The 25,445-nt window shown below is 40.9% G+C and overlaps 1 protein-coding gene and 1 long non-coding RNA gene across 3 annotated transcripts in view; one reads left to right on the top strand and one right to left on the bottom strand.

The window, feature by feature from the left end:
* Positions 1 to 390: 390 nt before the first annotated feature.
* Positions 391 to 25,445, bottom strand: part of eif2a (eukaryotic translation initiation factor 2A) — a 121,792-nt gene continuing 96,737 nt past the window's right edge. The window contains exons 14-16 of one of the 2 annotated variants that reach the window (XM_034165456.1): positions 21,588 to 21,707; positions 3,318 to 3,383; positions 391 to 813 (exon numbers count right to left, since the gene is read on the bottom strand). In XM_034165456.1, coding sequence (XP_034021347.1) covers positions 748 to 813; positions 3,318 to 3,383; positions 21,588 to 21,707 — 252 coding nt within the window. In that variant the 3' untranslated portion in view covers positions 391 to 747. The remainder of the gene's footprint in view (positions 814 to 3,317; positions 3,384 to 21,587; positions 21,708 to 25,445) is intronic. The other variant, XM_034165457.1, reaches the window with a different exon arrangement.
* Positions 5,563 to 10,669, top strand: LOC117505922. The gene is made up of 3 exons (XR_004559308.1): positions 5,563 to 5,782; positions 7,579 to 7,585; positions 10,659 to 10,669. It is a non-coding gene; the product is annotated as an uncharacterized LOC117505922 (long non-coding RNA).

The following is a 25,445-nucleotide window of genomic DNA, read 5'->3' as shown; positions in this document are numbered from 1 at the left end:
AAACCCAACCTCTGGAGGTCCCGTAATAAAACCAGGTGCATTTTGTCTTCTTTTCTTAAACACAAGTCGACCATTTAAAGTCAAATCTATGAAAAAAGGAAATTGTCTGAACACAATCAGTGATAGAAAATGTTTATTTGCACTGAAATAATTTTAAACATGTTTTTGCTTCATGTCCAAGGCTTTTATTCATTCAAACTTCTCAGGTTAACATAAGAAACATCAAGACATTCTTTCTTTTAAACCACTTTAATCAGCTGCTTTGAAACTGGATTGGATTTGATTTAAATCTGGACCAAACTGGTTCCGACTAAATTAACTCAAAACATTGACTTCAGACTGGGGAAGAAAAAAACCCCTCATTATTTTGTAAAAGTAACAACTTATTTGAACCATTTAATAAACTGATGTTTTGTTTGTTCACATCCATAAAAATAAATCCAGGAAGTGTTTAGTGTAGCTTAGCACAAAGGCATGCTAGGCTAACCACGCGGCTGCACTGGACGTGTGACGCTTTGCAGAACTCAAAGAGAATATTCATCAAATGTCCATCAGCTCCTAAAGTCTCACATTACCCACAATGCAATGTGGCAAACTGCAACAAAACAAAAACCACTTTGATGCTTCAGCAGGTGAATCAGCGAATCCTTTTATTAGCTGAACAATCAGGCCGTGGACACGTCCAACACACACGGCGGTGTGTAGCAGGAGGCTGAAAGACCAAATCTGTGGTAAATCCGCCACCCCCTACAGCCCAAGCTGAAGCTCCTCCAGCTCTTTCAGCAGCTGTTCCTCCTTCTCCATCTTCTCAAGCTAACGAGACAAAAAAACAATCAGCTAGCATTCACAAAACCAACACACTAGCTGGTCATGCTAACATTTGAGTCAAGACGTGGACTGTGCTCGCTGTGACACAGCTAGGTGTCATTTTTTTGGCCAGATGGTGGACTGTGTCACAGCTAGTTATCACGCCGTCTTCGATCCTCTGGTTAGCTAGGTGTCAGTTTCTCGTGGGACAGTGGACCGTGTCACAGTTAGCTAACACGCCGTCTTCGGTCCTCTGGTTAGCTAGGTGTCAGTTTCTCGTGGGACGGTAGACTGTGTCAGTTAGCTAACACGCTGTCTTCGATCCTCTGGTTAGCTAGGTGTCAGTTTCTCGTGGGACGGTGGACTGTGTCAGTTAGCTAACACGCTGTCTTCGATCCTCTGGTTAGCTAGGTGTCAGTTAGCTAACACGCTGTCTTCGATCCTCTGGTTAGCTAGGAGTCAGTTTCTCATGGGACGGAGGACTGCGTCACAGTTAGCTAACACGCTGTCTTCGATCCTCTGGTTAGCTAGGTGTCAGTTTCTCGTGGGACGGTGGACTGTGTCAGTTAGCTAACACGCTGTCTTCGATCCTCTGGTTAGCTAGGTGTCAGTTTCTCATGGGACAGTGGACCGTGTCACAGTTAGCTAACACGGTCATCTGGTTAGCTAGGTGTCAGTTTCTCGTGGGATGGTAGACTGTGTCAGTTAGCTAACACGCTGTCTTCGATCCTCTGGTTAGCTAGGTGTCAGTTTCTCGTGGGACGGTGGACTGTGTCAGTTAGCTAACACGCTGTCTTCGATCCTCTGGTTAGCTAGGTGTCAGTTTCTCGTGGGACGGTGGACTGTGTCAGTTAGCTAACACGCTGTCTTCGATCCTCTGGTTAGCTAGGTGTCAGTTAGCTAACACGCTGTCTTCGATCCTCTGGCTAGCTAGGTGTCAGTTTCTCATGGGACGGAGGACTGCGTCACAGTTAGCTAACACGCTGTCTTCAATCCTCTGGTTAGCTAGGTGTCAGTTTCTCGTGGGACGGTGGACTGTGTCAGTTAGCTAACACGCTGTCTTCGATCCTCTGGTTAGCTAGGTGTCAGTTAGCTAACATGCTGTCTTCGATCCTCTGGTTAGCTAGGTGTCAGTTTCTCATGGGATGGAGGACTGCGTCACAGTTAGCTAACACGCTGTCTTCGATCCTCTGGTTAGCTAGGTGTCAGTTTCTCGTGGGACGGTAGACTGTGTCAGTTAGCTAACACGCTGTCTTCGATCCTCTGGTTAGCTAGGTGTCAGTTTCTCGTGGGACGGTGGACTGTGTCAGTTAGCTAACACGCTGTCTTCGATCCTCTGGTTAGCTAGGTGTCAGTTAGCTAACACGCTGTCTTCGATCCTCTGGTTAGCTAGGAGTCAGTTTCTCATGGGACGGAGGACTGCGTCACAGTTAGCTAACACGCTGTCTTCGATCCTCTGGTTAGCTAGGTGTCAGTTTCTCGTGGGACGGTGGACTGTGTCAGTTAGCTAACACGCTGTCTTCGATCCTCTGGTTAGCTAGGTGTCAGTTTCTCATGGGACAGTGGACCGTGTCACAGTTAGCTAACACGGTCATCTGGTTAGCTAGGTGTCAGTTTCTCGTGGGATGGTAGACTGTGTCAGTTAGCTAACACGCTGTCTTCGATCCTCTGGTTAGCTAGGTGTCAGTTTCTCGTGGGACGGTGGACTGTGTCAGTTAGCTAACACGCTGTCTTCGATCCTCTGGTTAGCTAGGTGTCAGTTTCTCGTGGGACGGTGGACTGTGTCAGTTAGCTAACACGCTGTCTTCGATCCTCTGGTTAGCTAGGTGTCAGTTAGCTAACACGCTGTCTTCGATCCTCTGGCTAGCTAGGTGTCAGTTTCTCATGGGACGGAGGACTGCGTCACAGTTAGCTAACACGCTGTCTTCAATCCTCTGGTTAGCTAGGTGTCAGTTTCTCGTGGGACGGTGGACTGTGTCAGTTAGCTAACACGCTGTCTTCGATCCTCTGGTTAGCTAGGTGTCAGTTAGCTAACATGCTGTCTTCGATCCTCTGGTTAGCTAGGTGTCAGTTTCTCATGGGATGGAGGACTGCGTCACAGTTAGCTAACACGCTGTCTTCGATCCTCTGGTTAGCTAGGTGTCAGTTTCTCATGGGACGGAGGACTGCGTCACAGTTAGCTAACACGCTGTCTTCGATCCTCTGGTTAGCTAGGTGTCGGTTTCTCATGGGACGGAGGACTGCGTCACAGTTAGCTAACACGCCGTCTTTGATCCTCTGGTTAGCTAGGTGGACTGGATGCTGGCTCTGTGCCCCATGTTCTGCATATAAACAGTGTGAGTCTGGCTTGACTCTGTGAGTTGTCCGGGTCTGTGGTCGGTCTTTGGTCACGATGAGGTCATTGAGGACCCTGATAACAGAGAATCTCACGGTGAATAACGGGTTTTTGATCTGGGTCCGGTTCAGAGTCCCTGTTCCTAGTTGAGAAAACAGAAAACCTTTCGGGTCACCTGACTCTTCTGCAGGACTTTTCCAGATGCCTGCTGCTCCTTCAGCTCCTCAATGGCTTTAAGTTTCTGAAACACAGAGAGACATCACATTGGGTCAGAACCTGCAGCCCTCAGCTGGACACTGACAAACATACAGGGGGGGGGGGGGTCTTTGAGTGCCTTAATTCAGAGAGCGGCATCGACTCAACACGGCGCCATTTTGATTCCAACTGCGCTGAACTACTGAATGAACCTTTAATGTTTTCAACATTTTTTTAAAATAATTTAACTGCATACAGCAACACATCCAGGTACAGGTGCTATCAAAAGAAATATAAAAATAGTTAAACTATCAAATTTACATAAATTTACAATTTATGATGATTTATTTCATTAATTTAAAGCCTGATTTATGCTTCTGCAGCTCTTTAATTCCGTGTCATACAATGATGTGTGTGACAGTTTTAAAGTTCTCCGTCTCTGGATTTTGCTTTATTCTGGATTCATTTGACCCTCAACAAGCTTTTCTTTCTACAGTCATCACCTCCAAATCAAAGGGAAGCTGAACATTTTCCTCTTTTACTGACTTTGTGCTGTAAAGTTGTGAACTTCTCTGTTCCATTAATCAGAGTGTGTGCTATAAAACTATTATAATATGATGGGAGACGAAGGATTGAAGGCAGAAAAGTGTCAAATCACAGCCTTTTGTGTCTTATTTATCAGGTGCACGTCAGGCTGTGGGTCCAAGTCTGAACACGGTTTGAAAATACTAAACGACTGGACTTTTAATCATGTAAATAACTCGCTCTGGTACCACATGTATTAATGGAAATTACATTACATTGCAAATGGACGGGGCATTTTATCGGATGTCAATCAATCAATTTCAATCAATCAATTTTATTTATATAGCGCCAAATCACAACAAACAGTTGCCCCAAGGCGCCTTATATTGTAAGGCAAGGCCATACAATAATTATGTAAAACCCCAACAGTCAAAACGACCCCCTGTGAGCAAGCACTTGGCTACAGTGGGAAGGAAAGGAAGGATGTGAGCAAAATATCTGCATGGAAAACAACACAAAAACTTTGGGACTTTTTTGTGTCCAGTGACTGTGAATATCTGGTTTATACGATGACGGTTTAGGTGAGTTTTACTGTACATGAAACTGAACAATAAATTTACCTCTCAAGATGATGAACTCGTTTCCATCCCACACGGCTGACGTTATTTTCCCAAATGTTTCTTCTGTTTGGATCTGAAGGGAATCTGTACAACTTAAAGCCCTTGTTGTGTCTGTTTGTGCCTCCAAACGCACAACCCGACATTTTCAGAGAATAAATACAGTAAATAAAATAGCTGATTTACATCTAGATACATTAACAGTGAACACTAGTTTGGAACCAAGATGGCACCATGACCTATTTTTTTGACTCGTCATGTTGCCACTCTCTCAAATCAAGGCACTCTAGAGGGTCTGAAGAAGCCCGCCCCATTTTTGGAAACCAAACTCAACTTTATTTAAGGGATGCTTTAGAACAGCCACAACTGAAACAAACTGGGGATCACATTACAACAAAACAACTGACCACCACAAAAACAGCAACAAATAAAACATCTCAAACAGAGCGAAGCCTCATACTGGGTTAAAAACCAGTGAATAAAAGTGGGTTTTAAGATTGGTTTTAAAAACAGATGGCGAGGAGGCCCAGTGTGCAGGTAGATCATTCCAAATTTTAGGCGCTGGAACAGAAAATGATTGATCCCTCTAAGCGACCTAAGAACCTCAAGAAGCAGCTAACGGGAGGCACCGTGCGGGGGCGTAGGGGTGAAGTAGTTCAGAGAGGTGGGATGGGGCGAGACCATTTAAAGATTTAAAACAAATAAAAGAATCTTAAAATGAACCCTAAAGTGCACAGGCAGCCAGTGGAGTGAGGCCAGGATCGGTGTGATGTGCTCCCTCTGTCCTACTCCAGTTAGCAGACGAGCAGCAGCATTCTGAACTAACTGGACACGTGCAAGAGTTTCAAAGTGCCTAAGTGCAAGAAAAAGGCTTCACCTTAGCAAGCTGCCTGAGGTAAAAGGAACGAGACGTAACGACTGCACTAACTTGGCAATCCAATTTAAAATCACTGTCCATCTTAAAACCAAAATTAGTAACAGCAAACTTCACATAAACTGCCAATGAACCCAAATCAACAGGGCAGGGCACACAGGAGCCACGAGGGCCAAACACAGCCACCTCTGGTTTTTATCATTTGAGGCATTTGGCAACACTGAAACCTTTTCTTTCCAGGCAACATTTTGAGCTGGTTATTCACGCTTTTGTATCATCTCGTCTGGATTACTGTAATTCACTGTATGTGGGAGTAAATTAGTTGCTTCTCTCCCGTCTGCAGTTGGTCCAGAATGCTGCGGCGCAGCTTCTGACAGGGGCTTGGAGGAGGGAGCACATGACTCCTGTCCTGGCCGCACTTCACTGGTTGTTCATTTTAATTCTTATGTTCGTTTGTAAGCCCCTACATAGTTTAGCTCCATTGTACCTCTCTGGGCTTCTTCAACTTTATACACCCAATCGGTCTCTCAGGTCGGCTGACCAACTGCTCCTCAGAGTGCTGAAGTCGAAAAGAAAGCTGGCGGGGGGCTTTTTTTTGTTGCTCCCAACCTGTGGAACAGTTTGCCTCTGGGTGTTAGGGAGGCACCTTCACTGGTCATTTTTATTCAAGTTTATTTGGTTCAAGAAAAAGAACTTAGCCACAAAACAAAACAAAATAAATCAAACTCATTTCTCAGCCAGTCGACCCATGCAACCGAAAAGATATGTATATACAGCAGTGTTCAGAATAATAGTAGTGTGGCATTCAGTCAGTGAGTTTGTCAGTTTTGTGGAACAAACAGGTGTGAATCAGGTGTCCCCTATTTAAGGATGAAGCCAGCACCTGTTGAACATGCTTTTCTCTTTGAAAGCCTGAGAAAAATGGGACGTTCAAGACATTGTTCAGAAGAACAGAGTAGTTTGATTAAAAAAGTTGATTGGAGAGGGGAAAACTTATACACAGGTGCAAAAAATGATAGGCTGTTCATCTACAATGATCTCCAATACTTTAAAATGGACAAAAAAAAACAAAAAAACAGAGACGCGTGGAAGAAAACAGAAAACAACCATCAAAATGGACAGAAGAATAACCAGAATGGCAAAGGCTCACCCATTGATCAGCTCCAGGATGATCAAAGACAGTCTGGAGTTATCTGTAAGTGCTGTGACAGTTAGAAGACGCCTGTGTGAAGCTAATTTATTTGCAAGAATCCCCCGCAAAGTCCCTCTCTTAAATAAAAGACATGTGCAGAAGAGGTTACAATTTGCCAAAGAACACATCAACTGGCCTAAAGAGAAATGGAGGAATATTTTGTGGACTGATGAGAGTAAAACTGTTCTTTTTGGGTCCAAGGGCCGCAGACAGTTTGTGAGACGACCCCCAAACTCTGAATTCAAGCCACAGTTCACAGTGAAGACAGTGAAGCATGGTGGTGCAAGCATCATGATATGGGCATGTTTCTCCTACTATGGTGTTGGGCCTATATATCACATACCAGGTATCATGGATCAGTTTGGATATGTCAAAATACTTGAAGAGGTCATGTTGTCTTATGCTGAAGAGGACATGCCCTTGAAATGGGTGTTTCAACAAGACAATGACCCCAAGCACACTAGTAAACCAGCAAAATCTTGGTTCCAAACCAACAAAATTAATGCCTCGCAGATGTGAAGAAATCATGAAAAACTGTGGTTATACAACTAAATACTAGTTTAGTGATTCACAGGATTGATAAAAAAAGCAGTTTGAACAACAGCAGATGCTACTATTATTGTGAACACCCCCTTTTCTACTTTTTTTTTTTACTAATAGCCCAATTTCATAGCCTTAAGAGTGTGCATATCATGAATGCTTGGTCTTGTTGGGTTTGTGAGAATCTAGTGAATCTACTGGTACCTTGTTTCCCATGTAACAATAAGAAATGTACTCAAAACCTGGATTAATCTGTCAAGTCACATAGCACTACTCTTATTCTGAACACTACTGTATACATACACATATGTACATATATATACATAACCCTAACCCTCGTATATATATATATATATATATATATATATATATATATATATATAAAAATACAAAATCGATAACATAGCTGTCCATACTTTAACCAAGGGTGCAATTTAGAACTAGAAATTGGGGGGGGGGAAAAGTGCGAGGTCCGCAGGGCCAAAGCCCATAGGCCGGGGGTCTGGGGGCTGCTTTAGGCCACCAGAAGCCAACGGTTTCTAGATAAGCTCAGATGCATTCTGAGCATCCAGAACAGTAATTTTAATGTTTTGAGAAAACCATAAAGTGGACACCATTTGACTTATGCAATTTGAAACTGTGGATATAAGAACTTTATTCTGAGAATAGCCAGCATTGATTTTAGTAACATCCTGGTGTAAATAAGGTATCACCACATGTGATACATTCTCTACTATGGAAACCACCTGGACAACTGAGAGCCTACACAGAAACATTGCGAACAACTGTGGGCATGAGGCCCTGGCACTGAGTCAAGACAGAAGTCAGACTACCAGAGCAAGAATTTTAGCTGAGGAAGCTTCTGCGATTTGAAGCGAAACGTCCTCGCATCAAGCAACCCAGTCCAGTCGAAGATTCAAGCTTCTCTACTATGGAAACCACCTGGACAACTGAGAGCCTACACAGAAACACCTGTGTAGAACTCAAAAAGAATGATTGATTAAGTCCTCATTAAAACAACTGCAATGTGGTAAAATGTATTTATAAATATGAAAGAACAGGCTCTTAATAATTATTAACTATCACATACTGTATTTTTTTTTCTCAAGATTTGTTTTTGCACAAGTTTGAAAAAACAACAGATCATAAGTTTAGGCTAAATTACTTATCATGAATTTAATTTTAGAAGTGGCACTAATGACAACACTCATACTGAACATAATTTCACTTGCATAGACTGATTTTGGAGATCAAACAATAATTGCAGATGGGCTTTCTGAGGTCCCAGATAGACTTTCTGATTTCCTTTTCTAACTTTCAGAATTAGCATATGGTCCATTGATACTTATGTGTAGACACTAGTGTAACTGACGCCAAAATGAATTGTATATAGGTTACCACGACAACAGGAATATGATACAAAATTTCCTTTGTTCATTTTGGTGAATAATTGCACGATTATTTAAGGCTATGTGTAACACGGCTTTACAGCTTAAGATGTTTATTTTATTTTGAAATTACCTGTGCTGAAGAGGAAATAAGCCACGTAATCGCACGACCCGGAAGGGCATGTGCGTAGAGCGGGAGAGAAAAAAGACAAGGAAAGTCAGAGCAGCACGTAAAACTCAGATAAAGACACAGAATCTGGTCAAACAGGCGCACACGGTAAAAGTTATTTTATAATGCTGTTTTTGTCTTGTTACAGCCGAAATGTGTAATTTAGGTTTAATGTCTATGAATATGAGTTTGAAATGTAGCATTTTGTCCTTTTAGTTTTCACGGTGTTCCCCACAACTGTTACACGAGCTGAATAAAGAAATAAATGTCTGTGGACATCAGTAAGGAGCGTGAAGTCCTTTTGAGCAGACCAGCATAGTTACAACTAGTCCCTAGAGGCAACTATCTTTGGTTTCAAATCTGGACAAATGCAGTCCCAGAAAATTCTGAATGTGACAAACAAGAAACAGGTGTTGGAAACACGTCAATGCTGCTAAAAATACAAACTTGCAGAAACAAAGGTACTATTCTGACATGGTTTGCACATAAGACTGACATAGCATGTTTCAAGTACACACATATATGTCAGAAGGTGGGGGGTGGGGGGGGACATACCATATTCTGTCCCCCCTGGTTGACTTTAACTAACAGCTATATAGTCCTTCAAACATGAATTGTATTTTCAGAGAATTCAGACAATTTTCACAGAAAACATCAGTTCTTTATATTGGCATTTAAACTGATATTTGGACATCGCTTGAGTTCCTTTGACAGATTATTCCATGCTTTAGGTCCACAAGTAGAAACACAGAAACCTTTCCTGGTCGTCCGAGCGGCAGCAATTTTACAAGTAATACAAGCCCCTTAAATTATATTTTCCCTCTCTCTTTGAAACATTCTTGAATTCTGAGGGTCAGTTGCTTATTTTTCACTTTATACATTAATTGCAGAGTCTTAAACATAATCATATCATGTAGTTTTAATATTTTAGATTTAATAAACAATGAATTGGTGTGGTCTCGATAACCTGCATTATAAATGGTTCTTAATGCTCTTTTTTGAAGAATGAATAATGGTTGCAATGTAGTTTTATAATTGTTGCCCCAAACTTCAGCACAGTAAGTCAGGTAGGGAGCAACCAGTGAACAATACAGAGTATGAAGTGCTCTGCAATCAAGAACATGCCTTACCTTATTTAGTACTGCAATACTTTTTGACACTTTCCTTTGAATATGTTGAATATGAGCTTTCCAATTTATTCTTTCATCAATAATAACAGTTAAGAACTTATTATGGGAAAGAGTAGTAGAAGCTAGGCTTAGAAAACAGCTTAAGATCTGTGAGCAGCAATATGGTTTTATGCCGAGAAAGAGCACTACAGATGCAATGTTTGCTCTGAGAATACTGTTGGAGAAGTACAGAGAAGGCCAGAAAGAGTTACATTGTGTGTTTGTTGTGCTGACAAGTGAGGAGTGTGTGCTGAGAAGGTGGGGGGAATATTTTGAAGAGCTGATGAATAAAGAAAATGAGTGAGAGAAAAGGCTGGATGATGTGGTGAGAGTAAATCAGGAAGTACAAGAGATTAGTAAGGAAGAAGTGAGGGCTGCTATGAAGAGGATGAAGAGTGGAAAGGCAGTTGGTCCAGATGACATTCCAGTGGAGGCATGGAAATGTCTAGGAGAGATGGCAGTAGAGTTTCTAACCAGATTGTTTAATAAAATCTCGAAAAGTGAGAGGAGATGAAGTGTGCTGGTTCCTATTTTCAAGAACAAGGGTGATGTGCAGAGCTGAAGTAACTACAGAGACATAAAGTTGATCAGCCACAGCATGAAGTTATGGGAAAGAGTAGTAGAAGCTAGGCTTAGAAAACAGGTGAAGATCTGTGAGCAGCAATATGGTTTCATGCCGAGAAAGAGAACTACAGATGCAATGTTTGCTCTGAGAATACTGTTGGAAAAGTACAGAGAAGGACAGAAAGAGTTACATTGTGTGTTTGTGGACTTAGAAAAAGCTTATGATAGGGTGCCAAGAGAAGAGTTGTGGCATTGTATGAGAAAGTCTGGAGTGGCAGAGAAGTATGTTAGGGTAGTGCAGGACATGTACAGGACAGTGTGACAGCGGTGAGATGTGCAGTAGGAATGACAGACTCATTCAAGGTGGAGGTGGGGTTACACCAAGGATCAGCTCTGAGTCCTTTCTTGTTTGCAGTGGTGATGGACAGGTTGACAGATGAGATCAGACAGGAGTCCCCATGGACTATGATGTTTGCAGATGACATTGTGATCTGTAGTGAGAGTAGAGAGCAAGTTGAGTCTAGTCTTGAGAGGTGGAGATATGTCTTTAAATTTGATGTATGCCATTATTACGGTAAACAAGTAATAATTGTGGATTAATTGCTGTATCTTGTCTGAGGTAATTGGAGTGTAAACATAACTGCCCCTTTAGGGATCAGTAAAGCTGTCTGAAGTCTGAAGACCTTTAGTTATCCATGGATGAGCTTTATATTTATTCTTATTACTATACTGTATAACTGGATAATTTTTGTTGTGTTTATTGAGAAATATATTTTCATATTCTGAATATGCCAAGTTGGCATCCTGTTTTGCGTAAATGGGATTCCAATTTTGTAAAAGTAAATCATGTTTTAAGGCAGTGATAGCTTCTTCAGATTCCAAATGCTAACAATATTGTATTTTCTCAGTACATTTTTTTATTTAAGTTAAGCTCAATTATTGTAAAATTGGTAAATGGTCACTGATATCATTGATTAATAAGCCACTTAGTGCTTTGGTATCAATATCATTTGTAAATATATTATCAATGAGAGTAACTGAATGTGAAGTTATTCTTGAAGGCCTCATGATTTTTGTATATAAATTTAAACTGTACATAGTATTAATGAAATCCTCAGTCACTTTATGCTGATGCGGATTTAAAAGATCAACATTTATATCTCCACAAACAAAAACTTGTTTGTTATACATCTGTGAAAAGAATTTCTCAATCCATTTTTGAAACTCTTCAGTTTTAGAGCCCAGAGATCTGTATATGCAACTAATAATTATATACTCAACAAAAATATAAACGCAACACTTTTGGTTTTGCTCCCATTTTGTATGAGATGAACTCAAAGATCTAAAACTTTTTCCACATACACAATATCACCATTTCCCTCAAATATTGTTCACAAACCAGTCTAAATCTGTGATAGTGAGCACTTCTCCTTTGCTGAGATAATCCATCCCACCTCACAGGTGTGCCATATCAAGATGCTGATTAGACACCATGATTAGTGCACAGGTGTGCCTTAGACTGCCCACAATAAAAGGCCACTCTGAAAGGTGCAGTTTTATCACACAGCACAATGCCACAGATGTCGCAAGATTTGAGGGAGCGTGCAATTGGCATGCTGACAGCAGGAATGTCAACCAGAGCTGTTGCTCGTGTATTGAATGTTCATGTCTCTACCATAAGCCGTCTCCAAAGGCGTTTCAGAGAATTTGGCAGTACATCCAACCAGCCTCACAACCGCAGACCACGTGTAACCACACCAGCCCAGGACCTCCACATCCAGCATGTTCACCTCCAAGATCGTCTGAGACCAGCCACTCGGACAGCTGCTGGAACAATCGGTTTGCATAACCAAAGAATTTCTGCACAAACTGTCAGAAACCGTCTCAGGGAAGCTCATCTGCATGCTCGTCATCCTCATCGGGGTCTCGACCTGACTCCAGTTCGTCATCATAACCGACTTGAGTGGGCAAATGCTCACATTCGCTGGTGTTTGGCACGTTGGAGAGGTGTTCTCTTCACGGATGATGCGAAGGAGATGTGTTGCACTGCATGAGGCAAATGGTGGTCACACCAGATACTGACTGGTATCCCCCCCCCCAATAAAACAAAACTGCACCTTTCAGAGTGGCCTTTTATTGTGGGCAGTCTAAGGCACACCTGTGCACTAATCATGGTGTCTAATCAGCATCTTGATATGGCACACCTGTGAGGTGGGATGGATTATCTCAGCAAAGGAGAAGTGCTCACTATCACAGATTTAGACTGGTTTGTGAACAATATTTGAGGGAAATGGTGATATTGTGTATGTGGAAAAAGTTTTAGATCTTTGAGTTCATCTCATACAAAATGGGAGCAAAACCAAAAGTGTTGCGTTTATATTTTTGTTGAGTATATTTTTACCTTTTTCCATGCAGATTTCAATTGTCATACATTCCAACAGATTTTACATGGCCATTGTCAAATGATCTTTAGTTTTCTATTTAAGCCTTTTGTCAACACACAGTGCTGCTCCTCCTCCTCTATTGTGCCTGTTCAAATGACTGAATTCATAACCTTCCAATTTGTAATTCCTGTCATCAGCCTCTGCAAGCCAAGTTTCTGATATGGCAATTATACTGAAGGGATGACAAAATTGTTTTAAATAATCTTTGATATTCCCAAAATTTTTGTAAATACTCCTACTGTTAAAGTGGATTATTGATAATTTCCCGTCATTTGAAATGCAGCTGTTGTATTGTTCATTTGTGTAATGCTGATAATTATTTTCTAAAAGAATAGAAATTATTATCTGGATCTATCTCATATTCCAGATCCTGTATATGGTGCTCAGTACACAGAAAAGACTGTAATTCCTGCACCAAAGTAAAATCAAAGGAATCAGCTGTCATCAAATAAGAAAAAAAAAAGTCCACAAACCAAAACCCCAAAGCAGTCAAATTAGGTCCCACTACATCATGGAAACACCCAGAAAATATGAAAGTCATTTTCCAGAACTGCTTATACCCAAGTTCATTAGACAACACAAACATAACCCTAAATGAACCAATAACAATACTCATCACTTCATTTTTTCCAAGTCCTCAATCTCTCTTACCATTATGATTTCAGCTTCCTCCGGAGATCCGATTCACTTCATCACTTTACAGTTCCTCGTCCAAGTCGCTTGTATTTTTTTATGTTTTTTTAGAGCTCTGTCTTGTCTTGCAAATCTGCATTTTTCTTTGTCAAATGTTTGTTTACATACAGCTCAGTTCCTCTCAGCTTTTTCAGGCTTCTTCAGCAGAGGTTGTACTGCCGCATGTTTGAAGCTTACAGGGACAACGCCGGAGGACAGGCTGCTAATTATAACAGACTGCCCTAAGACAGAAAAACTTCTTTAAAGAAGTGGGGAGGAACCACATCACGAGGGGAACCTGATGGTTATATGTGGGCCACCACATCCTTTAACTGTGACAGAGTCACAGGTTCAAATCCGTTGAAGAGCGCTCGGCAAGGAACAGAGACAGAGGGATCAAAGGTGGGAGGACATACAGTTGTATATAAAAGTTTGTGCCCCCCTGATGATTTCCATGATTTTCCTTTATAAATCATTGGTTGTTTGGATCAGCAATTTCAGTTAAATATATCATATAGCAGACAAACACACTGATATTTGAGAAGTGAAATGAAGTTTATAGGATTTACAGAAAGTGTGCAATAATTCTTTAAACAAAATTAGACAGGTGCATAAATTTGGGCACCCCAACAGAAAAAATACATCAATATTTAATAGATTCTCCTTTTGCAGAAATAACAGCCTCTAAATGCTTCCTATAGTTTCTAATGAGAGTCTGGATTCTGGATGAAGATATTTTGGACCATTCTTCTTTACAAAACATCGCAGGTTTGTTGGTTTCTGAGCATGAGCAGCCCGCTTAAAATCACATCACAGATTTTCAATAATATTCAGGTCTGGGGACTGAGATGGCCATTCCAGAACATTGTACTTGTTCCTCTGCATGAATGCCTTAGTAGATTTTGAGCAGTGTTTAGGGTCATTGTCTTGTTGAAAGATCCAACAACTTCAACTTTGTCACTGATTCATGAACATTGTTCTCAAGAATCTGCTGATATTGACTGGAATCCATGTGACCCTCAACTTTAACAAGATTCCCAGTACCTGCACTGGCCCCACAGCATGATGGAACCACCTCCAAATTTTACTGTAGGTAGCAAGTGTTTTTCTTGGAATGCTGTGTTCTTTTTCAGCCATGCATACCGCCCCTTGTTATGTCCAAATAACTCAATTTTAGTATCATCAGTCCACAGCAACTTATTCCAAAATGAAGCTGGCTTGTCCAAATGTCCTTTAGCAATACCTCAACTGACTCTGTTTGTGGCGTGTACGCAGAAAAGGCTTCCTCTGCATTACAGCATCATACAACATCTCTTTGTGCAAAGTGTGCTGTATAATTGAAGGATGCACAGAGACACTATCTGCAGTAAGATCATACCACAAAGATATTTAATGTTCAAACTGATAAACTTTATTGTTTGTGGGCAAATATTTGCTCATTTTGAAATGGATGCCTGCAACAGGTTTCTAAAAAGCTGGGACAGTGGTATGTTTACCACTGTGTTACATCACCTTTCCTTCTAACAACACTCAATAAGCGTTTGGGAACTGAGGACACTAATTGTTGACGCTTTATAGGTGGAATTGTTTCCCATTCTTGCTTGATGTACGACTTCAGTTGTTCAACAGTCCGGGGTCTCTGTTGTTGTATTTTGCGCTTCATAATGCGCCACACATTTTCAATGGGTGACAGGTCTGGACTGCAGGCAGACCAGTCTAGTACCCGCACTGTTTTACTATGAAGCCACGCTGTTGGAACACGTGCAGAATGTGGCTTGGCATTGCACTAACACACCCCCATACCATCACAGATGCTGGCTTTTGAACTTTGTGCTGGTAACAATCTGGATGGTCTTTTTCCTCTTTTTTCCAAAGGACACGACGTCCATGATTTCCAAAAACAATTTGAAATGTGGACTCAGACCACAGCACACTTTTCCACTTTGCGTCTGTCCATTTCAGATGAGCTCGGGCCCAGAGAACGAGGCTGTGTTTCTGGATGTTGTTGATCTTTGGCTTTCACTTTGCATGGTAGAGTTTTAACTTGCACTTGTAGATGTAGTGACGAACTGTGTTAACTGACAGTGGTTTTCTGACGTGTTCCTGAGCCCACGCGGTAAGATCCTTTAAACAATGATGTTGGTTTTTAATGCAGTGCCACCTGAGGGATCAAAGGTCACGGGCATTCAATGTTGGTTTTCGGCCTTGCTGCTTACGTGTAGAAAGTTCTCCAGATTCTCTGAATCTTCTGATTATATTATGGACTGTAGATGATGGAATCCCTAAATTCCTTGCAATTGAACATTGAGAAACTTTGTTCTTAAACTGTTGGACTATTTTTTTTCAGGCAGTTGCTCACAAAGTGGTGATCCTCACCCCATCTTTGCTTGTGAACGGCTGAGCCTTTTGGGGATGCTCCTTTTATACCCAAACATGACACTCACCTGTTTCCAATCAGGTGTTCTTTGAGCATTCATCAACTTTCCCAGTCTTTTGTTGCCCCGTCCCAACTTTTTTGAAATGTTTTGCAGGCATCCATTTCAAAATGAGCAAATATTTGCACAAAAACAATAAAGTTTATCAGTTTGAACATTAAGGCTGAGTCTCAGTTCTCCCCCTTGGCCCTTCCCCTTACCCCTTCCCCTCCGTTTTGCGTGGGCACGAGAGACGGAGGGGTGTCTCGATTCTCTTTTTGGAGTGAGGCGGAGGGGAAGGCGGAGGCCTTCAAACCCCTCCGTTTGGAGTGAATCTGGATGCACACTCCGTTTGGAGGGGTAGGAGGAGCTTACTGCTGTCTCCACAGAAACAAACATGGTGCACAAATGAAGCAGCTTTCATTACAAATTATGCTGTTTAGAAAGTTATAACTTGCCAAAAAACTTTACAGGCAGTTGTCTATGACAGCAACGTGTCTGCTGCTGGATGCATGTTGTGTATATTGTCGTTCTGAAGAATATCGTAACTTAGAACTGAGGCGTTATAATGCACATACACACGAACGCTACGATAAGACACTTTTATATCTCACAACAGAGAAAATCATGATAAAGGATAAGGAGGTTAATTTGTATGTTCATAAATCTTTGTACAGTCACTTGCACAGTTCCGGATCACTGCTGTAGTATTTGTGCCGCCATTTCTCGTAATCAGCACAAATAAGCTAATTAGACTGATGTTTTGTCTACAAGTGACCACAAGCTCGACCGGATCCAGCCGTCCTTGTGATCAGCAGAGGAATCAAAACATTCCGGTGTCTGCGGTGTGCGCGCTTTTTCTCACTGACTCATTCATGTAAGTGTGAAAGTAACGACCTCTAAAACATAACAAAGGTGAGTTAGCCATTCAGTGTCACTTGTTCTAGAGTGGGAAAATACTTACTTACTTGGGTAGAAAATGTCAGTGTGTTATGTCTTACTGTTTAATTGCTGCACGCATTTATCTCTGATGTGAAAATTTGCCGGTTGTTGATCACTGAAGCAGCAGCCTCGTGTCTGTAGTTGTGAGTCATGTGGACTTTGGGGCTCATCTCAACATCACGAATGGGCATGAATGTGGGGGCTTTTACTTTTTAATTCAGGAGAAATCTCACTTCCACACTTCATTTTTTTGCTCGTAAAAATGTGTAACGGCGCCTTTCGAAACTAAGTAAATTCTCATTTAATAAGTATAATTTCTATCATTTTGTGTTTAAAACACATTCTCGGGCACAGTGTGTATCATTCTGCATTAGAAGGGCTCCAGCCAGATGCCAGGAATGAACCCAAAGTGACACAGAGTGTCGTGATCCAGAACCGGGCAAAGTGATCCATTTCTGGCAAATTTGCACCACACATAATGTGGCTTCACACTTTAAGTAGAAGGGCTACTCCATCCAGACTTCTTCAGCTAAATAACATCCACATACCCAATACAACAATACACAATAAAGGACATTCAGTAGCATTACGGCTCTGTATAGCGGGACTTTAAAAAAGGTGATCCAGAACTGAGCAACCGTCTGTATAATAGCGCCCCCTGCTGTTAGATTTCAAGGTCTGTAACGTGTGTGTATTTAGTAAACAAACAGGAGCCCTGAACACACTCGTCTCCTAATAAACTTTCAGGCAGAAAATGAGAAGTTTCAAGTCTTTCAAGTCTTCAAGTTGTAACACACAACCTGACGTCCTGACAGACTGATATTATTAGTCAAGGAAATTTCTAAAGGAAATAGAGCTGGATGTAAAAAAATGGGAGAATCTGAAAAAGAAATATCAGGTTAACAGAACTAGATGCAGCCCAGAACATACATACAGGTGCTGGACATATTAGAATATCATGAAAAAGTGGATTTATTTCAGTCATTCATTCAAAAAGTGAAACTTGTATAATATATACATTCATTACACACAGACTGATATATTTTGTGTTTATTTATTTTAAATAAATAAACTGTTCTCCTGTTTTATCATTAGTATTTTATATGATTGTGTCAAGGTCAAGGTCAAGGTCACTTTATTTGTACCAAAAGGTAAATTTGGTTTGGCAGTGAGTCACTATATTCATAACAATCACATAAACACATAAATACATATAAATATAATAAAAATGAGCAGTGCAAGTACAGGCCAATAGCACCCAGAAGAAAGTCACAGAGCGTGTGCCATCTCAATGCAAAATAGCAGATAAATTAATTAAATATACATTCAAAGTCATCTGTTAAGAACACTGATAGCAGCAGGAATAAAAGTGCTCTTGTAGCACTTAGTTCTGCAGGAAGGAGCTTTATACCTCCGTCCTGAAGGGAGCAGTTCAAACTGATCAAAAAGAGGATGTGAGGCGTCCTTTAGAACTGCCTCAACCGATCTCTGGACCTGCCTCATGTACAGAGAGGCTGGATACAGCTGAGACTCTCCTCCAATGAGTTTGCTCGCCCATTTTACAATCTGATTCAGACTGTTTTTGTTTTTAACTGACAAATTTCCAAACCATGACACCAAACAAAAAGATAAAACAGATTCAATATAACAACAATAAAACATAGTTAACAGTGATTTGTCAATGTGAAAGGATGCCAGTTTTCTAAGACAGAACAAGTGCTGGTGACCTTTTTTACACACCACTTCACAATTAGACTCAAAAGTGAGTTTGTCATCAATGACAGTACCCAGATATTTATAGGTGCTCACAGTTTCTACAGCCTGACCTTTTAGGAGAGTTACTCCATGTTTGTGGGAGCCCTTCCTAAAGTCAGTGACCATGTCTTTAGTCTTCAATACATTCATCTGTAGGAAAGACTTCTCACACCAGTCCAAGAAATCATCTACAACAGGACCGTGGCCAACCTCACTGTCCTGTAGCAGCTGACAATAACAGTGTCATCTGCATACTTAAGAATAGTCCTCCCCTCCCTCCAACGTCTGCAGAGATCAGTGTATAAAATATACAAAAGTGGAGAGATAGCACTACCTTGTTGTGACCCGGTGGAGGACTGGGTCTGATCAGACAAGACCCCATTTACTCTCACTTTTTGTGTCCTGTTAGTGAGGAAGCTCAGAATCCAGCCCACAAGATTGCAACTTAAAATGTTCTAAAAGTCCTGAGGCTAAAATGTGGGGCTGAATTGTGTTAAAAGCAGAAGAAAAGTCAATGAATAAAAGTCTGGCATGTGCACCTTTCCCTTTAAGGTGACTGAAAAGTAAGTTCATTAAAGTGACTGTGTCACTTTAGTGTGTCTTTTTTATTATTTTATTTCTTTTACTTATTTATGTTTTAAAATTTTTTATTGTGTTTTAATCCTATTTCATTTTATTCTGCTTTTAAATGATGTTTGTGAAGCACCTTGAGGCAATTAGTCGTGATTTGGCGCTATATAAATTAATAAATTATCATAAATTATTTTAATTACTAATTCACTAATTACTAATCAATTAATGATTAATCAAAGAATATTATTATTGATTAATTACTAGTATCATTAACATTAATTACTAATCAATTAATTATTAATACTATTTATTATTATTATTATAAATTACAAATTAATTAAATTAATTACCATGACATGATTGCAATGCGTCAAAGAATTCTGCGACTTTTTCTATTTCTTTGCATTTACGCAGAAAGGCGAGAAAATAAAAAGAGCAAACAGGCTACTGCAACAAGCTGCATTTCGGTTGCCATGGTAATAAACAGTGAAGACGGCAGTTTGACACCGGCAGTTTTTTTTTCTCCTAAGGCAGAGGAGTGTCTCAATTCATAGGGCTAGAGGCATACCCCTTCACCTTACCCCTTGTTTTAAAGGGGTAGGCATAGGGGAAGGGGTACAAAAGAGAATTGAGATTGGGGGCAAATATCTTGTCTTTGTGGTGTATTCAACTGAATATAGGTTGAAGAGGATTTGCAAATCATTGGATTCTGTTTTTGTTTCAAATATTTTATTATGAAGCATAAGAACAGCAATAATACAAAGAGTAATATGGGATGGGTTTCGCTCCTTTTAACAATATTATGCCAAAGAACAAACTGAACACCACAACAACAGACCCGCAAGAGAAAAAATAAGTTCACCAAAACCAACAACTATAACCAAAAAAAATTTTCTGTTTTTATTTACATTTTACACAATGTTCCAACTTCACTGGAATTGGGGTTGTAGAAACTACATTTCCCTTCTCAAATATCAGTATGTTTGTCTGCTATATGATATATTTAACTAAAATGTTTTGATCCAGACAACCAATGATTTATAAAGGAAAATCACAAAAATTATCAGGGGGGCCCAAACTTTTACATGCAACTGTATTTTAAGACATTTCTGTGTGCCAACACCAAAGATCAGCTGAGGTCCAGGCCTTTAGGTCCACAGCAGACATCATGACCATCCTGTGGATCTTTGAAGGGTCTCAATGCTCTGATCACAAGATTGCGTCAATCTACAGTCTCAGTTGGTTGGATTCACGTGAGTGCTCCTGGCTGTGGTCCAGGTGTCCGGGACATGGTCCAGCTGTAAAATAATTTCATCATCTGCTGCCTCCATATTAATCTTGTTTGATAAATCCCTTATTGTATAATTTATTCGGACAGGATGTATATGGGGAGGTGGGCTGAAGTGTTTATTACCCAAAATCCTCTGTGGTTTTTGTCACCTCTAAATGTGCTGTGTCAGTGATTTTTACAGACAGCTTTTACCTTTTTAAAAAGGAGTTTTCTGACGTTCGTCTCAAGCATGGAGGTGCATAGAGACACATTTGTAAATCACACTGTGCTTCAGCTGATTTGTTACGCACACTGTGAAGTCCACATTTCTGCATGCAGATAAAAATAAATTTCAAAGGCAACTTGGGGACCGGGACAACTTTGGCTGGAGTGTTTCGGCCCTTCATGGCACACGATTACCCACCCTGGTCTAGAATAAGTACACACATAAATTAAAAACTACAGTGGCAATTAGCAACATCCTCTCCTCTAATATGAGCTGTCAAAATAAAACATTTATCTCACAGACATGTTCACTTTAATTCATCTTTTTTGGACCTTTTGATCTCATCCGTTGCTCAGGTTGAGCCCGTCTCCCCGAATTCACTCCTGGATCCTATCAAGGTGACTTAAGTCTGATTAAAGTAAATTTTTTTTTTTTTTTTAAATTCTCGGTCTCACCATCAACTCAAACTCAAGTCTTCAAGGTCTTGGTCTAACCCCAGACTGGATATAGGACCCCGGAGTCGAAATAGGTGGTCTTGTCCCCAAACTGACCCTAAACGTAGAGTGCAGTGTGAGCACTGGCCAGCGCGCTCAGACACGGTCCGAGGCACCTGGATCTCGTCCGAGTTGATGCTGACTGGTCACATGTAACTTATCACATTCATACTGATGCATTGTGGGAAGTGATTATGAAATACAGCAAGGTGGTACATTTAGAGTGTTCGTTAATCATACTATTTTAACCAAACTATTTGGAAGCCTGGATCTGGTGAGGAACAGGAGCCTGTAAATCTAAGATCAAAGATGTGAGGTGAAAAAGAGATTGAAAAACAAAACAAAAATGTTTTTTCTGCTCATGACGACGAACCTGCTTCCTGATTCAGGTGTCTGGAACATAGCCGTGATTAGATGCTCACCTTCTTTAGGTTCTTGACCTTCTTGTCAGGGCCTGAGTCTCCACAGACTGGTCCGGGATGGCTGGTGGTGCTGACAGGGGTAGGATCAGGTGGCGGTTCAGACTTGGACTCCTGGACAGACAGAGTTCATACTCAGAGATCAACACTGGACTCGGGTGTTAACTACCTGCATGGAGCTGGAGGCGGACGCGGTGCTCGACCTGGAAGAGGAGCTGCAGTGCACCAAACGACAAACTGCACCTGTTGCTCAAAGGGCACAAAGGAAGAATTACTTTGTGAAGTTGAAGTACTTCAGAAGGTTCAGGAAGGATCTGCATGTTTTGTAGAGTCACACATCTTTTCCTGAAGGTTGTACAAGACTCTGTGGCGTGGCGGCGACAAACAAAACGACTATGAGTGTGACTATGAGTATCTGATGGTGTCGGGTAAACGTTAGTGCTGTCAAGTGATTCAAGTTTGTCATGATAATTAATCACATGTCAAGCTGTTTCTTAATGTTTGTAATCATTTATTTATAGATTTTTTTAGATTTTTAGATTTATAGATTTTGCCCCCTGGGTGGCTTGGGAACGCCTTGGGGTTCCCCCGGAGGAGCTGGGGGAGGTGTGTGTGGATCGGGAGGTCTGGGCAGCTTTGCTTGAGCTGCTGCCCCTGCGACCCGACTCCGGATAAAGCGGAAGAAAATGGATGGATGGATGGAAGATTTTTTTGTCCCGTCAGTTCCAATTAGTGCAGAACTGCAGTCGTAAAACACTTGAAGTAACTGTGACTGAATGACGTTTTAGTTAACAACATCATTCAGTCTTATTACTGTTCTGTTGGGAAGGTGATGGTCTAGTGGTTAAGCGTTGGGCTTGAGACCAGAGGATCCTTGGTTCAAATCCCAGCCTGACTGGAAAATCACTAAGGACCCTTGGGCAAGGTCTTTAATCCCCGAGTTGCTCCCAGTGTGTGGTGAGTGTCTTGTATGGCAGCAGCCTGACATTTCAATTTCAATCACAACAAAGCTGCCTCAAGGCACTTCACACAATTAAGGTCTAACCTTACTAATCCCCAGAGCAAGAACACAGTGGTAAGAAAAAAACTCCCTCTGATGATTTGAGGAAGAAACCTCAAGCAGACCAGACTCAAAGGGGTGACCTTCTGCTTGTGCCATTATACAGACACAAATTACAAAACAAATATACAGGAAATTTTGCTGGTGCACAGGACAGGATGGTTTCAGAAACAGACACCACACCCATCTCTGGATGGAGATGCACCAACAAAATCAGGCATCAGAAAGACAACAAATACAGTATAATTTGTCAGCATTAAACAACAAGAAGAACAGAAGAAATATGAAGGTGATTGCCAGCCACTAGCCATAAGCTTCACTAAAAGAACAAGACTTTAGATAAAGTTCAGGCTGTGGCACGCTCCGTTTACGAATAAAATGAATTAAAGAGTAAAAAGCATAGAAACATACTATACCAGTATGCTAGCCATATGAAAGGGAAAATAAGGGCGTCTTAAGTCTGGACTTGAAAGTCTCTAAAGAATCTGACTATTTTACTGATGCAGGGAGATCATTTCTGTTCTAGACCTCTAGTCTTATGCTTGAGGTCACGCAGGTAATCACTGAACCAAGGTGACTGTGTTTGGGGGTGGGGGGGTGGTTTTATCAAAGGTGGTGCAATCATGTTGAGTGTAGTTTTTTTTTAATTATATTTATTGAAATTTTAGTAATATTACAAGAACAGCATGAACAAACAAAACAAGACAGAACAAATCAAAACAACTGCCAGGGAGGAAATAAAATACAACATGTGCAACTGACTTACATTTATAATACAGAGTAAAGCAATATATGTCCATGTATGCTTCCACAATGTCTCAGTCATCCCTCCAGTCAAGCCAAGAAAGGTCCCCACGTCTTCTCATGTCTGTGACGTTTGTCCGGCCAGTCCAAGCGGATGCGTTCCAGTTGTATCACAGATACCATTTCCCTGAGTCAATGCTCAAAACTCGGAGGAGTGGTGGATTTCCACGATAACAATATAAGCTTTTTGGCAACCACCATCCCAAGCTCTAAAGCCAGCTGCAAGTCCAGGGAAAATTTCAGGCTGTTTATGGAGCATCCAAATATTGCAATATTTGTGATCTGGTTGAATGTCAGAGTAACAATCAGAAAACCATATAAATATTGCAGACCAATAGCTGAGCAGCTGAGGACAGAACCAGAAAAGATGAGCCAACGACCCCTCAGCGGAACTACATTTATTACACTGAGAGGACACTGATGGAAAAATTTTGTTCAACTTAGCCTTTGAGTAATGTATGGATGAAGTATGGATGACCTTATATTGTATTAGCCGGTAACCTCCATGCCTCAATATTGGCTTTGAGTCTCTCAACTAGCTCTGCATTGTTAGCGTTAAAAAATGTTTAAGATTCCTTGTCAATTTCAGTCCTAGATAGGTAAAATGATTGCTTACTACTCTAAAAGGCAAGGTGTCCAGAAATTCTTGAGGCAGGCTGTCAACTAGAGGCATAAACTCACTCTTTCCCCAGTTTATTGTGTAACCCTAAGTGTTGCCAAATGAATTAACATACTCCAAGAGAGCAGGAATGGAAGTCCTGGGGTCTGTCACACAGATCAATAGATCATCAGCATACAAAGTCACACATGTCTCCGATGAGCCCGAATTCCTATTGCAAGAGGTTCCAGTGCAATGTCAAACAATAGGGGTGAGAGTGGATCCCCCTGGCACACACCTCTCTGTAAAGTGAATGGTTTGGATTTGTTTCCGTTTCTGAGGATGGAAGACTTGGGGTTTGAATATAAAATCCGGACCCATTCAATAAAGATGTCGTTGAAACTAAATTTTTTAAGTGTTGAGAAAAGGTATGGCCACTCTATTGTGAGAAAGGCTTTGTGAGCATCCAGAGACGATACAGATGCACCATCAGCATATTTATAATCTGCGAATAAAATGTTGAGGATTTTGAGGACATTACAAAAAGAATGTCTACCCGGAATAAACCCTGTTTGATCGGGATGTATGATGCTAGCTATACTCTTGCCCAACCTTGTAGCCAAGACTTTTGTTATTATTTTGAGGTCGTAATTAAATAAAGCAATGGGCCTATAGTTATCCGGATCTGTGCCATCCTTGTCTTTTTTCAGAAGGACACAAACGTTGGCATCGCGTAGAGAAGATGGAAGTTTACTCTTAAAAGTATGGCAAATCATTCTCAACAGTATAGGTGTTAGCAAATCTCTAAAGGCCTTATAAAATTCAGGACCATAGCCATCAGGGCCGGGGGCCTTTCCGGTCGGAAATGCTTTAATCGCCTCTTGTATTTCCAGTGCAGTAAAATCTGAATCCAAGTATCGTTTACCAGATGGATCTAATTGTGGGAATGACAGTGATTTGAAAAAATTGTCGAAATCAACTTGAGTAGCAGATACTTTGGAGGAGTAGATGTCAGAGTAAAACTCTCTAAAACACTCATTTACATCCCGTAAATCTGTCAGCATTTGCCCTGTTTTATCCTTGATTTTATAGATGGCTCTCTTTGTCTGCTCTCCCTTTAATTGCTGTGCCAGTAGCTTACAAGGTTTTTCACCAAGTTCAAAATGTATCTGTTTTAATTTTATTAAGATTTTGCCAACTTGTTCTGCCAATATAGAACTGTATTCATACTATAGCTTGAGAATGTTATTATAATCAGACTGAAGCTGAGTGCTTTTATAGACCTGGTCAGCAGTTTGTAATTCCCCCTCAATTTCCTCTAATCGACCTCGTCTACGATTGTTTTGCCTAGCCTCATAGGAAATAATTTGCCCCCTGATATACACTTTAAGGGTTTCCC

Source organism: Thalassophryne amazonica, unplaced genomic scaffold, assembly GCF_902500255.1.
Source record: "Thalassophryne amazonica unplaced genomic scaffold, fThaAma1.1, whole genome shotgun sequence".
Taxonomy (NCBI): Eukaryota; Metazoa; Chordata; class Actinopteri; order Batrachoidiformes; family Batrachoididae; genus Thalassophryne; species Thalassophryne amazonica.
Note: the sequence above shows the minus strand (reverse complement) of the source record. Positions and strands in the feature narration are given on the sequence as shown.